Source organism: Vipera ursinii (genome assembly GCF_947247035.1).
Source record: "Vipera ursinii genome assembly, chromosome: 1".
NCBI classification, from domain to species: domain Eukaryota; kingdom Metazoa; phylum Chordata; class Lepidosauria; order Squamata; family Viperidae; genus Vipera; species Vipera ursinii.
The window spans coordinates 231475839-231492913 of NC_139512.1; the positions used below are offsets into that span (position 1 = coordinate 231475839).

At 41.8% G+C, this 17075-nt stretch overlaps 1 protein-coding gene across 1 annotated transcript in view; it reads right to left on the bottom strand.

The window, feature by feature from the left end:
• The window catches only part of EYS (eyes shut homolog), a gene marked incomplete at both ends in the record, with an annotated part of 678422 nt that overhangs the window by 528949 nt on the left and 132398 nt on the right, over window positions 1-17075 (bottom strand). The window contains 3 exons of the mRNA XM_083372645.1: window positions 12670-12815; window positions 15078-15185; window positions 15504-15600. Of these exons, the coding sequence (XP_083228771.1) occupies window positions 12670-12815; window positions 15078-15185; window positions 15504-15600 (351 nt within the window). The remainder of the gene's footprint in view (window positions 1-12669; window positions 12816-15077; window positions 15186-15503; window positions 15601-17075) is intronic.

The following is a 17075-nucleotide window of genomic DNA, read 5'->3' on the forward strand; positions in this document are numbered from 1 at the left end:
CTGCAGAAAAGTATTAGCATGTAACTGCTGTGAAATCATTATGATGAGATAGATATGGAAAATAAACTGCAATGTGCACTTAAAGACACTGTATCCCTCTTGAGCAGTAAAAATATGGAAACCTGTAGATAAGGATTATACTTTCAGTACCTACATGCACGAGCTGTGGGGAGGAAACATGCATAAGAAGAAATGCTTGCCACTGTGACTATATGCATTGCAGATTTAATTACACCCTCTAAACTTTCTTTAGTCTCTTCGATTAGCCTTGGTAGATATCCAAAACTCAGTTGCCTTAATAAACTTCAGCTGTCTGTTGTGATTCAGGGTCAGCCTGTGGGTTCGGCAGTTGGGTCGGATGACTCAGAGGAGGAGGAGGGGGTGTTGAAGACCTTGCTGAGGGGGTTGAAGATCTTGCTGTTGAGAGCCCTCAGCCAGGCCCCTCCCACTTGGTCACCACGGAGACCCAGCTGTGTGAGCCTGACAGCGTGGATGAAGATGACCCACAGCTGGCCCTGTTCAAGGACGCCCGACACAGGAGGCAGTCAATTAGGAGTAAACAGAGGAAGGCAATGGGGCTCCTCGGAAGGGGGCAGAGAGAAGCCACGCCCTGAACTCTATATAAGGGGAATGTTTGGGAGGGCTGGTTTGCTGAAGGCAACCGCTTGGATAGTTCATGTTTCTTAAAGCTCCTGTTTCTTGGTTTGTCTTGTTCCGTTTGTTTTTGTGGTAATAAATTTGGCAGGCGTAATTCCAGCCTCTTGCCTTCTTATAAAAGGGGTTGTCCCTGCCTTTTCTGCAGGGCCGGTAGCAGGCTGGTACAGAACACTGTCTATCCTAGATATGTGTATGGATAGCAAGTGACATGCCCTCCTCCTCAGACAGATACATTTATATTCTTTACAGACATGTAATTTTCAAGGCTTTTTAAAAAACAATTATGTTTCAGTGAAATTAGAGCTGGGACAATTTGCTAGAAAAATAAATGTCTCCTTTCCTCACTATCCTATATCCCCAGGATATAAAGGAGTTTCTCTCAAGCTTCACAATTTAAAACAAATGTTGATAGTCAACCTTCCCCTCCTCTTTGAATAACAGCCACAGACAATAGCATCTGACCTAGAAAAATGGTTGCTGCATTAGTAACACAATAATTGTTGCTACTGCTATTACTTAGGGACTCACAGTAAAGGAACTCATGAGAAAAGCTGGAGTATGGCCAACAGTAAAAAAAAAAAGAAATATTTGAGGAATTTCTTTTCTTCCAATTTATCTGTCTAACAGCATGTGAGGAATGTTAAGAAAACTCTGTGCACAGTCTGAAATGAAAGAGCGATCCTATTTCCCTTTAGACTTGCAAGGCTGTTTTGTTTTTTCAGTTCATTACAAACTCTGTCAACTTTTAGTAAAAGACTAGACAATCTACGACCCATTGGGTCATCCTTTGAGAGGAAGTTAGTACAGTCTGATGTGACCAGAATTAACATTAAATTTTAGGCTGATCACATTTTTTTTATCCCAATGCTGGATGATCTCATGATCATCTAAGAAGATTATATATCATAAATAGAACAATAATTGCAGTGCCAAAAGACTGCCAATAAGAGGTCAATATTTATAGAAGTAAACAGATAAACAGAATGATCACAGGTGGGCAAAAAAAGCAATAAGAGTAGGAGCAGCTTCTGATTTCCTACCAACTTCCCCATTGTCTTTCCTTGTGGGAAGCTGGCAGGCAATGTCAGAAATCATTATTACATGACCACACAGTTGCTGCAGTGATCACAACTTTGTGAATAAAAGCAATCAGAAGATCCTTGAAATGGGTCTCAGGTTTTTTTTTATGCAGTCTAAAAATAGTGGGTTAGAAGTACCTTAATTCAAAAATTGTTGTGGTATGATGCACTCTCTGGGCTAATTGCAAGGTACAAGCAGACAAACATTCAGAGTTTTTAGGAGTATATAGGTATGGTAAAAAGATATGTGGGAAAGCTGAAATCAGCTCTCTCATCTCCAACCTCAGACAGTGATGTTGTCTTCTCAGGGTACTGTCTTTCCTTGAATGCTTTCTGATATCTATATGAAACCCATGGGAGATAAATTCTGGATTGAAGAGTCATCAATATATAAACAGCATGCCACTCAGTCTCTCTTTACCCTCATCCCATTCCAACAAGGCAAAACAATTCTTGGAGGCAGTTTTTGATCCGATAAGGACAAATAAAAGTGAAGCTTCACAAATCAGAAGCACTATTGATTGGGAAATTTTGTGTGCATGGACATTTTGAACTAGATTTAGATAAGGTTACAAGTTCTATAAAACCTCAAATATGCTGGTTAGCATTATGCTTGGATTTAGTGCTACCTCCCATGGCATGGGAGTTCAGGATAACTTTTTCAACAACCCCAAATGGCTCCTATCTGCAGCCCTATCTGGAAGGAACATTTCCTCAGGATAATTTTTATGTTCTGCTTATAGACCATTTGTCTTCTGAATTGGGTTACTTTCTGCTACTTGTGTCATGGTTACACAGTTGTTGTTGTTGTTGTTGTTGTTGTTGTTTTTACTGTGGAATGAACTTTATATGAGGCTACCCTTAAAAATACCTGGAAATGAGAAATTCATCAGGAAAAGCCTTTATGCTGGTATGTTCACTACCAAAAGCTTATTGATTTGACATAGGGCCAAAGATGCAAAACCCTTGAAATATTTTCTATCTTTTAAATAAATTCTCTTTCATGAAATTGAAGGAACTAAGAAAAAAAAATAAGGACAATGAATATGAATTTATGTACCTGGCCGTGCTGGTTTTAATGTTTAAAATCTTTAAAAGCCTAAACTGGTAGAAATTGGTAGATGATTTAAAATACTGTTTGCATATAAATGATTCTACTTGGGTTTTAAGGCCAACCTTTGGATGAGGCCCCTTAGGCAAAATATGTATAGATGTATACTTACATGTATATATGAAAGGGGAAAAAAACTAGTTGGGCATATATTTCCTTTGTAATCAGCTAAATATATTGCTTGGTTATATCCCCATAAATCCAGTCCCTTTAAACTGCTGACATATTGACTTTTTAAATTGTCATTTTCATATCTTAAGCAGAAAAAGTTGGCACCTTTGCAAACAATATGATTTTGTTTTTTATGAATTAGGTGACATAAAACCAATACAACATAGAGAGTAGTCATGCATCATCATAGCTATATAGTACATTTCTAAAAACACATGTTTCTTAAATTTTCAAGCTGTCAATAAATCCAACACTGAACACCAACTTATTAATTGATGGGAACTGTGATTTTTTTTCTCCTTTGTTCACAGTCTGGTAGCTTATATGGTCCTTGAAAAAGCTTCCCTACATCACACTCTCTGGATTGGCAAATAAGAACATTTTGCTTATCATAATTTGTCCCAAGCAGTATAAACTAAAATTCAATAACAACATCAATGGCTTTTAGCAAGGAATCTTATCAAAAAGGAGTGGTTAACAGACCAAAACTTGAATACAATACAAGCTCACCAAAATGATGCTACAACCATAAGATTAATTTTTAATATTTATGCAAATAGGCTTACCTAAATAGGCCCAATGAGCTAAATGCAGCTGCTCATTTGTGTTCGGCAGCCCAATAATTATGTCAAATAAACTGCTACATTCAGGAGGCAAAATAAGAATTGCTAGTTGTCACATTAGCTGTTCATTTTAGTCATCAATGTTGTATAACATGGAACAATCTGTCACCCTCCTGTTCTGCATCTTAAACTGGGATTAGATTAAAAAATAAAAATAAAAAGGAATGAGGACAAAGGGAGAAATTAGGATAAAACAGCCAACGTGCCACAAGGAAGCCACAGTTCCATTTGCCAAGCATAGCTACTCAGAATGGAGCCTCCATCTCATCAACATTATTAGTGTTTTCCTAGTATTGCAACAGAAGACTTTTCATTCTAGATGTTCCCCATGGAGGGAAAGCCTTCATAATTGTCAATTACCTGGGCTACAGGACTGTCCTATCTACCCTATTTTCCTCAAAATAAGACCGGGTCTTTTTTCTTTTTTTCTTTTTGCCTCCCAAAGAGGCACCTGGTCTTATTTTCAAAGGATCTCTTTTATACTCACTTCTGGCACTGACAGCCCCGGCCAGCAAGTCCTCTTTTTCTTGGGCCGAAGAAGCAGCTTCATTCTGCAGCTGCATTCTGGCCTGCATTTCACAGCTGAGGACCCAGCTATGAATTGAACCCATAATTTGGTTCTTGGCTGCAGAGGTCTTCCAGAACCGAGCTATGGATTCAATCCATAGCTTGGTTCTTGGCTGCACAGGCCTTCCAGAAAGGCCTGTGACTGAGAAATGCAGGCCTGGCTGCAGAAGATGCTGCAGAAAAAGTGGGCTGGTGAGGAAAGGCCTGGCTGCAAGGTAAGTGGGGTGCATGGAGCAGTTTATATTAGGCTAGGGCTTGTTTTCTGGGTAGGCCTTACTTTTGGGAAAACACAGTAGTGAGTGCTGACCTTCCCTGGCCATTTTTGCTGTGCTTGCCAAAGAGCTGCCTGGTTCCTCTATTTTATTTTATTTTTGTCACTCAGACAGGGAAATACTGACTTTGTATGAGATCTGTGAGAAGGTCTGCATTCCCATAAGGAAGCCAAAATACAGTAGAACTTTGCTCAGCATTTTTTTCTTAGATAAGGAAGAGAGAGAAGGGAAGGGAAGCATTGCAAAGTGCTGAATCATAAATATGTATGTGTGTATGTATGTATATATGTGTATGTGTGTATGTATGTATGTGTATGTATATGTGTGTATATGCATGCATATGCTTGTATATGTGTGAAGAAAGAGAGAAAGAAAGAAAGGAAAGAAAAAGAAAGAAAGAAAGTGTTGTGTAGCAGGTTCTTTGGCGCAGGAATGAAGATGAGGCAAGTGAGTATAGGAAAACTCATGGTTTATTGCTTGCAAGATCTTAACAGAGAATTGGGCTGTAACCAGCCGCAATATATAGTCTAGCGGCTAGCCCCTAAGCAGCAGCCAATAGGTTTGAAGCAACCATTGCTGCCTAGGGACAGCCAATAGCAGCATTGGAGACTTGTAGTCTGGGTTGCTGGAGAGTCATTAGCTGCTCCAGCAACCCATGTGGTATTACCATTGAGCCCAATACATAACACCCCTCCCCTCTTAGATCAGACAATATTGTAACACAATTTAGACTTATCTAGTATCATTATCAAAACAATCCTAAATAATAATAATAGAAAATAAACCCATTTGAGTTACAAGGTTAACTTACAGCATCTGAATCAATAGGCTTCATTGACAGCACAGTAAACAGTTAACATCATAGCATCTGAATGAATAGGCCTTTATTGACAGCACACTAGACAATTAACATCATAACTCCCAGTTTCTGTAGTACAGTGGCAAGTTACAATACAACAACATTATAGATCTTTATTTTACAACTTAATCAGCAAAAGCTTGTGTGCTCTAGTGGAACGTCTCGGAGTTCCAATCACTTTGTGGTCTACCAGCTTACCCAGTAGGCTGGGTAGACCCATGTCCCTTGTTGCTCCTGAGTCAAAGGGATTAGATGCTCTCTGGGTGGCCTCCCCAGGTTGGCCCACCCCACAGACTGATCAGCAGACTAGGCACACCGGTGGCTGAAGTCTGGTTGGCTTGCTCCTTCAGGGGATCCATATTGCATTCCTGGACTCCCCACTTCTCCATCTGGTTCCTCATAGGTTAGGAAGGAAAAGTCCCGAGAGTCCAAGTGAGTACTAGCTTGGCCGCAAGTTTGAGGACCTTGGGAGGGACCTATGATGCAGTCCTCAGTGGCTGTTCTGGAAACCGTTTTCTGTGTTGATCAATGTGGCATCTGACAACTCACCCTCCCTCCAGCCCCACTTCATAAGATGGGGCCCAGATGCTTTGGTAATTTAACCAGGAACCCACAGATTCCCATGACCATAGTTCCTGGCCCAAACCCAAACTTAATCGCCCATTTGAAGCCCCCTTGGGGGCTTCTGCTGCCACTCTATCGGGATGCAACCTGTCCAGTTTAGTGATCAATCGCCTCCCCTAATGCAGTTCTGCAGGACTTTTGCCTGTAGCAGTGCAGGGCGTAGAATGCTGGCAGAGTAGAAAATCTGCCAATCTGTGATGCCAGTCACCTGTTACAATGTGCTTGAGTGATTCCTTCGTTGTCCTCATCATGTGTTCAGCTTGACCATTAGAAGACGGATGAAAAAGTGCAGACATTGCATGTCTGATGAGATTTGCTCTAAGGAAGGCCTGAAATTCAGCAGCAGTGAATTGGGCCCCATTGTCTGAAACTAAGACATCTGGCAACCCATGTGTGGCAAAGAGTTTTCTCAGCACCTTGATGGTCCTAGAAGTAGTCATGTTAGGGACTGGAATTACTTCCAGCCATCTGGAGTGGCTGTCCACCACTATGAGAAAGAGCTGGCCCTGAAAGGGCCCAGCGTAGTCTATGTGAATCCTAGACCAAGGAGTGTGTGTTTCCTCCCACCTGTGAACTGGAGCCTGTGGCATTTCAGGCCTAGATTGCTGGCATTATAACAACCATGGACTTGTGCCTCAATGTCCTTGTCAAGGCTAGGCCACCAAAGGTAGCTTCTTGCTAAAGCTTTCATTCTGACAATGCCTGGATGGCCTTCATGTAATGATTGTAAGACCCTGTCACCTAGGGAAGAGGAAATTATGACTCTGTTTCCCCATAAAATGCACCCTTTGTGGGCAGAAAGCTCATGTCTTCTGACAAAATAATTCTGAAATTCAGAACCTGGGCTTTTATCCAACCACCCCATGTATACCCATGAAAGTACTCTACTAAGTTTTCTATCTGTAGCTGTTTCAGCAGCAATGTCCCCAGTATGGAGGGGAAATTCAGGCAGGTCCTATATGGACAGAATTCTGGTAGCAGGAGCTGGATCTGGTTCCATTAGTGGCAGTGGTAGTCTGCTGAGGCCATCAGCATGGCCCATTTCTTTGCCCGGTTTGTGAATCAATTGAAACTTGTATGCAGAAAGAAAAATAGACCATCTCAACATTCTTGGGGACAGTATTTGGGGGGTTTGTTTTTCTGTTGTGAAAAGTCCCAACTGTGGCTTGTGGTCTGTAAAGACCGTGAAGTCCGTACCATATAAATAGTCATGGAATTTTTTAATTCCAGCAACAATGGCTAGGGCCTCTTTGTCAATCTGAGCATAGTTGTGCTCAGCAGAGAACAACGTCCTTGAGTAGAATACTATAGGAACCTGTGTTCCATTCTTTTCTAAGTGACTTAAAACTGACCCCACCCCATAGGGAGATGCATCACATGCAAGACATACAGGTTTAGACTCTTTGTAATGAGTTACAGTGGACTTTTCTGACAATAGTGCTTTTAAGTCCTGGAAACTTTCTTCATGTAAATTAGTCCATTTCCATGGAGCTTTCTTATCTAAAAGCCTGTGCAAAGGCTCTGCTAATGCTGCCTTATGAGGTAGAAGGGTGTGATAGAAGTTAAGGAGACCCAAGAATGCTTGTAGCTCACATTTGGATTTGGGTCTAGGAGCCATTTTAATGGCCTTCACTTTAGATTCAGCAGTGTGAATGCCGTTAGCATCAATTCTGAATCCCAAGCATTCTGTTGAAGGAACCCCAATACTACACTTGCTCTTTTTTAATTTGAGGCCTGCTTCACGAAACCTCTGTAAAACAGCTCTGAGCCTGCTGGCTAACACTTCTGGGGATTCCCCAGCAATAAGAACATCATCAAAATAAGGGGAGACACCCTGAATGCCCTTAATTGTGCGTTCCATTATGCCCTGGATAATGCCTGGGGCAACACTGACTCCATACTGTAAGCATTTTACTTTGAAAGCCCCCCTCTGAGTCACGATCATCGGAGCCACAGCTGTGGCCTCATCAACTGGCAATTGCTGATAGGCCTGTGCTAAATCAAGTTTAGCAAAAATAGTACCCCCTTCCAAGGAGGCTAAAGTGTGGTTGACCACTGGAACTGTGTACGCGTGTTGCTTGAGGGCTTTGTTTAGGGTGCATTTATCATCAGCACAAATGCGAATTTCCCTCTTGGCTGTAAGTGGGGTGACTATAGGAGTTTCCCACTCCCCCCCCATTAACTGGCTTTAAAATGCCCTGTTCTACAAGCTTGTCAAGTTCAGAATCAATTTTATGTTTTAAGGCAAAGGGGACCCTTTGAGGCTTAACCCTAATTGGAACTACGTTGGGGTCTAGGTTGAATGAGATAGGCGGGCCTGTGTATGTTCCTAGGGCAGAATCAAAAACGTCAGCATAGTCATCACATACTAATGAGAGGTTTGCAGTTTGTGTCTGGTTGATACCAGTAATCTGAATACCTAAGGCATCAAACCAATCAAGTCCAATGTGACTCGTTCTCTGGTCCCCTATTACTATGACATCCAGTTGCCCATGAAACCCCTTAAATTTTACAGTCAAGGTGGCTTCTCCCTTAACTTTAATTTGAGCATTTTGAAAGTCATTAGAATTATGTCTGAGGGCCTCAGTTTGGCCCAATTGTTACTGTGCCTACACATGAAGTCAAAAGTGTCTTGAGAAATAATGGAGACTGCAGAGCCAGAGTCCAATTCCATTTTACAAGGAACTCCTTGTAGATCTACCAGGAGTCTGAGTTTAGGTTTGAGGGGGCGTCAGGCCCCAGTGCAGCATACACTTCTATGGCTTCTGAAAAACCCCACACTAACTGGACCCTGGGCCCCAGTACCTCTCCTAGTCAGTTCTTCCGACTGGTGTTTGGGTGGCCAGTCCCCTCTGGCAGGCTCTGCAAACCGCTGCAATGTGGCCTGTCTGGCCGCAGGCTCTGCACATGGCTGACCAGAATCTGTAATTGGTGCGAAAATGGCTGCCGCTGCACCCTTTACATCTAGGTAAAAGAACTGCCTTGTAAGTGTTCTCTTGCTGCTGGCTATTGCGGTGTTGCGTGTTGGGCTGCTTTCGAAGTTTGTTGATTTCTGGTTCTTCCTCCTCGGAGGACTCTTTGGGGCATTTGGCGTCCTCGTGGTGGACCGTTTCTTCATGCTTTGTCGTTTTGGCAGGCTGGACTGCTTGAACTGCACCCCCGGCAGCTTTGTCGGCCAAAACTTCATCTTGTGCTTCTGAAAAAGTTAAATTTGGTCTGACAAAAAGTCTTTGTTGAAGTGTTCGGTTCCATAGGCTGCAAATGAGCCGATCTCGTGGTCTCTCTTCTAAGTTTGAAAATTTGCAAAGGCGTATGGCCTGCCTCAGGCCCGCAATGAATTCTGAAGCTGATTCACAGGTTTGCTGCACTCTCTGGTTAAACTTGAAATGCCAGGCCATCTCAGACATCTTGGGCTAGAAATGTTCGGTTAACTTCTTCCTGAGGTCTGTGTAAGAGACCAATTCTATTGGCGTTGGAGCAAAGAGGTTCTCAGCCAAATCAAAGGTTGCTGGACCACAGAGGCAGAGTAGCATTGCAGCCTTGAGGCCTTCTTCCTCAATTTGGTTTGCCCAGAGGTAGTTTTCTACCTGGGACAAATAAGATAGCCATTCTTCTGGATGCTTCACATCAAATTTTCGAAGTCTTCCGACCTTCGGCATTCTGTTTCTTGCTAGTTCCTGCGATTTCTTCCGATCCTGCTTCCCAGGCTCAGGGAATGAGTCCGCTGAGCATGAGGTCGCTAGTGTAGCTTGCTAGCCGACCTTGAGGGAGGGGGGGAATGCCTTTTCCCTCCGGCGTGTGCTGCCTTCCCCTCTGAGACTTCAGCTCTTTTTCAGGGAAGCAGGATCCCACCTTCGTCGCCAGTGTTGTGTAGTGGATTCTTTGGCGCAGGAATGAAAATGAGGCAAGTGAGTATAGGAAAACTCATGGTTTATTGCTTGCAAGAACTGAACAGAGAATTGGGCTGTAACCATTGGGCTGTATAGTCTAGCTCCTAGGCAGCAGCCAATATGTTTGAAGCAACCATTGCCACCTAGGGACAGCCAATAGCAGTATTGGAGACTTGTAGTCTGGGTTGCTGGAGAGTCATTAGCTGCTCCAGCAACCCATGTGCTATTTCCATTGAGCCCAATAGATAACAGAAAGAAAGAAAGAAAGAAAGAAAGAAAGAAAGGAAGGAAGGAAGGAAGGAAGGAAGGAAGGAAGGAAGGAAGGAAGGAAGGAAAGATGGACAGTGGAGAACATTCTGAAATATTTCTTTCAGAGAGACTTTGGATTTGGGTTGCACATGAGCAGCAACACTGACTGGCCCTGTGACATAGATAGTGTTATGGACTTCTAAGATAAAAGAAGAAAACCTGGCAAACTATTGGTCTGTCAGCCACCTGTAAGTAATGCTTGAGAGTCAAGTAGAGGTGGCTGTGTTTGGAAGAGTCATGAGTCCTAGAACATGCCACCAGCTAAAGAGGGCTAAGCAGTGACCTTGATGAAAGCGTAATGAGGGGTGGGAATCAACTCCCTCCTCCAGCTGCTTTCCCCATTGGTGGAAATAACTCTCCTGTTTCTTCACCCATGCTTTTATGATTTCATGTCCCAAGTACATCTTGTTTCTTACCCTGTGGACAACTTCCATCTCTGACTTCCATATCTGTCCTTTTTGGGATTTCTCTAGCTCTGACCCACATTTTTGTGTGTGGAAGGGTCCGATTTCCATTCTTCCCATTTAGCAGACCTTCTTCTCAAACTGATAAGCAACAACTCTGTCTTTGACCTAGCCAAATCTTTTTTTTTTTTTTTTTTTTGCGGAAGGCTCTAAGTCAGGGGTCCCCAACCTCTGGGCCATGGCCTACTAGTGGGACATGGAGCTTCACGGATGCATGTGTGCTTGCCAGATGCCCACACAAACCCATCCCGTCTCTTCCCTCCTCTGCCGGTTCTGAAAGCTGGAAAGGTTGGGGAACTCTGCTCTAAGTCTCTAGCCTGTGCTTATCTCTGCTTCATATACTGTTTTGACAAGCCAATTACAATGTAAGACTTACAAATCTGGGGGTCTAAGCTTTGTATATGTCAGGTAGGTAGTGAAGGCACCACTTGCTATATCAGCATATCTTCCTCCAGGCTCAAGACATGAAGAAAAGCACGTTGCTGTGGTTGTGAGGAAGAGAGTAAGGAGAGTTTGAGTGGGGTCAATGAACAAAAATAAAGAATTCTTGACAAAGGAAGAAGGACTTTGAGAAGAATTAGCTTTCCTAGGAGTGCTGAGCTGCACTGGGAGGTATTGATCTAAGGAGGTACCCTAGAAAATAGAAAAATCCCAAACAGAATAATAGATAGAGGATATGTGCCCATTTTAAAAACCTTTTTCTGTTCCTCTGTTGTTGTATGCAGTGCTTTTACTATTTATTTTTTTATTTAGTTAAGTCGGCTCATATTCCTGCTCATCTTCTTATAGAGATCCTAGGTAGTTAACAATATATAACAACAGAATACAAATAAATATGAAAAGAACAATACAATATTCCATAAGACAATCACAATAAAAAATAAATCCAGCAACAACTACACAGGCTCAAACTAAGCATCTCTCCTTCCCATGCTAGGATGATATCCATGTTGTGACAGCTTTTCAAAAAAAAGGTGGGGGGAGGAATTTAATCTTGAATTGGTAGTGGTAGTGGTATGGGGTTCCATAAAGCAGGCACCGCAACTAAAAAGGCCCAAATTCTGATTTCCACAAGATGACATTTTCAACCATTGGGGGCACGCAGCATGCCTTTCCTGCCAGACCTAACGGGACAGGTAGAAACAATTGAGAAGAGGCAGCTCCACAAATTCCCTAGTTCCATGCCATGGAAGCCTTCACAAGTGACAAAAAGCATCTTGAATTGCACTCAGGAGCATACCTGGAGCGAATGCAGCTCATAGAACAGAGTTGTAAGTGGTCATGCCTATAATTGCCCATGCTGCCCAAAAATGCAAGACCAGTTGTTGCAATGTGCTTTTTGCACTGTTCTTATATGCAATGCTACAGTTTTTGAATTAAAATAATCCATTATACATGAATAACATACGATGAACATTTACGTACTAGTGAAAAGATTCCAAGGTTTTAGTACAGCTTCTCTCAGTAAATAATGCATAACTATTTCTATATAAGTTTATATGGAATAAAGAGAAAAGTTTTCAACATTACATTTTAGGAAAGTCAAATGTTCAATAATGAGAAATGTGAATGTAAATCAGTTTTATTGTGCCAAAGTCTGACTGGTTTGTTTTTGTTTTTCTTTCACATAAGTCAGGATTTATGTTGATTCATTAAGCATTCCTACTGTGATATAAACTGGCATAACTGAAAAAGAGGTTTTGATATGTAGGCTTTGCAAAACATAACAGTTTCACTAATAATTATTTTTCTTGGCTGAATTCACAAAATATTGATTTTTGCTCTGGACTATGTAACCTCTCTTTTAATATAATTCAGCTAAGTACCTGGATTGGTAAAGAACCAATAAATCAGAAATGCAGTAAGTACTGTAAGGTCCAGAGGTGCTTAAAAAAGATGCAGATTTAGGAATCACCATGGTAATTATTGATCTATCTTTCAAAAGGTAAGTGACCTCTTTTGCTTATCCAGAATGAAACAATGACTGCTATTATAATGGGATTTGGTTTACATCCACAAAGTACGTTTTAGAAATATGCTAACCTGTAAAACCAGAATCACAAATACACTGGTAGCCTCCAGGCTTGTTGAAGCAACTTCCTCCATGCAAACAAGGAACCGTTTCACACTCATTTATATCCACTTCACATAAGACCCCATAGAAGCCAACTGGGCAGTTGCAAAGGAACCTATCATGTTAGAGAAAAGGAAGATTTCAGAGGATGGCAACATCAGCAAATTGACAATATTTGCCATAAGTTTAACTTACTTCTACTTGGATGCAGAAATGCAGTGGCTTTCAGGAACTCCATTTGGTCTAGATATTTAAGTAAACTGATAGGATTTATCTGACTGATAAAACTGATCTGACCCACAGCTCAGAATATGGTACTATTTTGGTTTTGCTCTTCTGCAAATTATTTCACAGTTACGTATGCCAATATCTATGTGTATGAATGAAGGTGGGTTATTTTGGGTAAGTTAAACTGTACTATATGTATAAGGTAAAGGTAAAGGTTCCCCCACACATGCGTGCTAGTTGTTTCCAACTCTAGGGGCCGGTGCTCATCTCCGTTTCAAAGCCAAAGAGGCAGCGCTTGTCCGAGGACGTCTCCGTGGTCATGTGGCTGGCATGACTAGACGCCAAAGGCGCACAGAACGCTGTTACCTTCCCACCGTAGTGGTCCCTATTTTTCTACTTGCATTTTTACGTGCTTTCGAACTGCTAGGTTGGCAGAAGCTGGGATGAGTATCAGGCGCTCACTCTGTTACACGGCACTCAGGATTCAACCCGCCAAACCGCCGACCTTCTGATCGACAAGCGTCCTAACCCACTGAGCCATCCCTATTACTATATGTATACTTTATAGTTAAATGTTTGATATATATTTTGGGGAAAATACCAAAATATTCTTCCTGCATATCTTTGAAGGGAGAGATAGCCAAACTGAGGAAAAGGCCTCAAATATACTGATATACTCAGATATACTGCCAAATGTCTGGCAAACAGCCAAAGCTATGCTAAATCCATGCAGAAAGTACAATACCAGATTAGGAATGGCCCCATTGGAAGATTTGGCCTTTTTTGAGAAGAGTTTGAAAGAATGACTGCTGATTGGCTTTGGGGGTAGGTGAGCTTTCGGCCTTTTGATTACTGGGTTTTGTGAGATGATAGAAGAGATGATATAACTGAATATCAAGCTTGGCCTTTCCTGAGAAGGACAACCTCATCATTGATAGACTGCAGGTGTGTCAGACTTGGCAGTAATCTGTGTTAGTTAATTACAGAGGTGGAAGAAATAAACTGGCACAGTGGTAGGCACGGCAGATCAAGAGATGGCCCAATACAAGTTGCATTTATAGTTTTGCTGCCAGTTGTTATACGTACTATACTACTATACTATCCAGCATTCAAAAAAAAAAGCCAGCCCACTTCCCAGCCAGGTAGAAAATGCACTTCTGAGAAAAGGAAAATCTCGAAGCTGGAAGAATCCAAGTAATCCCAAAAGAAAAAGCAACAAGGAACTGACTGCCCAAATCACAATCCTGAACACCAGGGAGGGGTACTATAGGTAGATTTTAGTCCATTTTCTGTTTTCATGTTTTTCTTAATTTGTCAGCAAAGCAATATACCTGGTGGGAGCCCTATACCTCTCAGATGCCACAAGACACTCACCAGGAAGATAGCCAGTGGCGGCAAGCCACTCCAAGGCAGGAAGCAAAGCTTAGATATATGGAGTACACACAAGGGCTTCTGGGAAGGATGGAAACTTCCAACTCTACAACTTAGAGGCTGCCATACCGCTACACTCCTCCTCCCCCATCCTCCGATATCTATAAATGTTGGTTTGGTACCCATTCACTCATTTTTAAGTGACTTCATCTTGCCCCAGTTAAAAAAAACAGAGAGAATTCAGTGTATATTACTGAACTAAATTCCTAATTCTGTTGGATGATCAGTACAGAACTATATTATGTCACTAGTTAAAACTTGTGGCTGGTGATGTGATAGAGATTAAGAGCTGTGAATGAGAGTCAAAGCAGTCATTTTGCAATACTAGAGTTCTGATAAGCAGAAATATTAATGAGCTGATGAAACTCACTGGTCAGTACATAAAAGATATCATGAAAGCAACAACTTTGCTGTTTTTATCCTCACCGCCATACTGCATCTGAATGATGGTCTATTTAGCTTTCATAGCTTATGAATGTTAATCAAATTATTCAATAATAATTCTATAATAATAATTACTCTATAATGGTATAATAACTATTCTCCTATTTGTTCACTACAAAACCCTAAGAAATGAGCCATAATTGCTTGCTCTGTGCTGTTCAAAAAGTATAGGCTACCTACTTTCTCTAATACTACTTGACATTCTATATCAGCAAAGTGAAAGGTCAAACTTTTTTTTTCCTTTAAAAAGAAAAACTTGATTCCAGTCACAAACCTGTTTATAAGATCTATGCATGTTCCGCCGTTTGCACAGGGACTTGATAGGCACTCATTAATCTCCCCTTCACACAGCATCCCAAAAAAGCCATCTCTGCAAAAGCACCTGGATAAAAGGATAGCATTTAGTGAACTGCAAAGAATCTTTAGCAGAAAAAGTAACAAAAAAAAAAGGAAAATGCAAGATTTCATTCATATTTTCTGTATATTGTATCACTTAAAATAAACAGTCTGGACAATTTAAACAACTTTTTCTTGGCAGAATACCTGATTAGCTGATTGCACAGATTTTAATTAAAGCCTGGAAATCAGAGAAACTTTAAGCAATGGCTTCTCCCACAAATGATCCAAATCTGTGCCACTAAATACATTATCTTCCTCTAAAACAGTCCTCAAGCCAAGTCTGACACTGATTCTTCCTTACCTATAACTGTTTACCCCATCCACACAGTGACCTTGATTCTTACATGGGTTGGAGATGCATTCATTATTGTCAATTTCACAGTAAGTCCCTTCAAATCCTGAAAGACAGATGAAGCAGTAATGGATCTATGATCTCTTTGACTTAGTTTGAATGTCAGGAGCAGAAATAACAAAGACCCAGGTGAATGCCTTCAAAATTAAGCTTTAAAACACTTGGATTATTTTCACCTGTTCAATCTAACAAGCAATGCTTCCCCATAGAGATGATTACATGTCGAATAATACTTTAATACAGGGGCAAAATGAGCATCTAGCAAAATCTGCCAGGGCACTATTACCTTTTTGAAAAACTTGCAAATGTTATATTAAAATAGTAGTATACTGTCTTCAAAAACTATGCAAATCTGTCATATCATGGGTCTTAAGCTACCATACATCTCAATGTTTCTCAGTCTGGGCAGTTTGAAAATATGTGGATGTCAACTCTCAGAATTTCCCAGCCAGCATAGCTAGATTATTATCTATTATCTATGTTCTAGATCAGTGATGGTGAAACTTTTAGAGACCGAGTGCCCAAACTGCAACCCAAAACCCACTTATGTATCGTCGGGTGCAGGGTCGGCATGGCCCACTGGGTAGGTGTGGCCCATTAGGTGGGCATGGTTGCAGTGGCAACAGCAGACTGGGTGGGACTAAAAAGTTCAATCAATCAATTCCAACTTTGTGAGATCCTTTTTTCCCCACAAGAAGTTGAAATTGATTGATTGAACCTTTTTTTTGCACACAGCAGTGGAGGCCTAAAGCAAAAAGGTTTTATAAAACCTAGCTGAAGGCCTAGGACAGGGGCGATGGCGTGCATGTCCACAGAGAGGTCTCCACGTGCCACCTGTGGCACGTGTGCCATAGGTTCGCCACCACGGTTCTTGATGATGATGATGATGTTACTGTATGACATTGTTGCAGGAGCTAGCTGCTAGAAGACCACATTGAAATTACAGAGTAGTAGTTTGGCTTGGCAAGATACAAGTCTTGTTATAGGACATACTTGCATGCTTCCCAAGGTGTGCCACAGAAGGGCGAGCTGGCTTCGCAGTAGAGAGACAAATGGTTCTTTGTGCAGCACCACCCAAGGCCCCTTCCCATCCCAGAGCCCCTTGCAGACAGAGCATCACAACTGGAAATGTTCAGAGCAAGCAAGAATCTGACTGCCTGCACAGAGCATCACGTCTCCCCACTAAAGTGGTGCCTATTTATCTACTCACATAGAACATGCTTTTGAACTGTTAGGTGGATAGAAGCTGAAGCAAGTGACAAGAGGTCACTTTGCCATGCTAAACTCAAACTGCCAGAGCAGAAACCATCTGCAGTGTCACTAAGCCACTGAGCCACTGTACCTCTTATACATTCTAGATATTCTACAGCAGACATGTGAAACCCGCAACTTCACGTGATGTCGCGAGACGTATTGGGACTGTTTTGCCATTGCCGGCAATGGGGTGGGCGTGGCTTCCGGATGATGCGTCCGGCCCACGGTTTAACTCCCCTGTTCTAGAGTAAAAAAAATATTGTCACT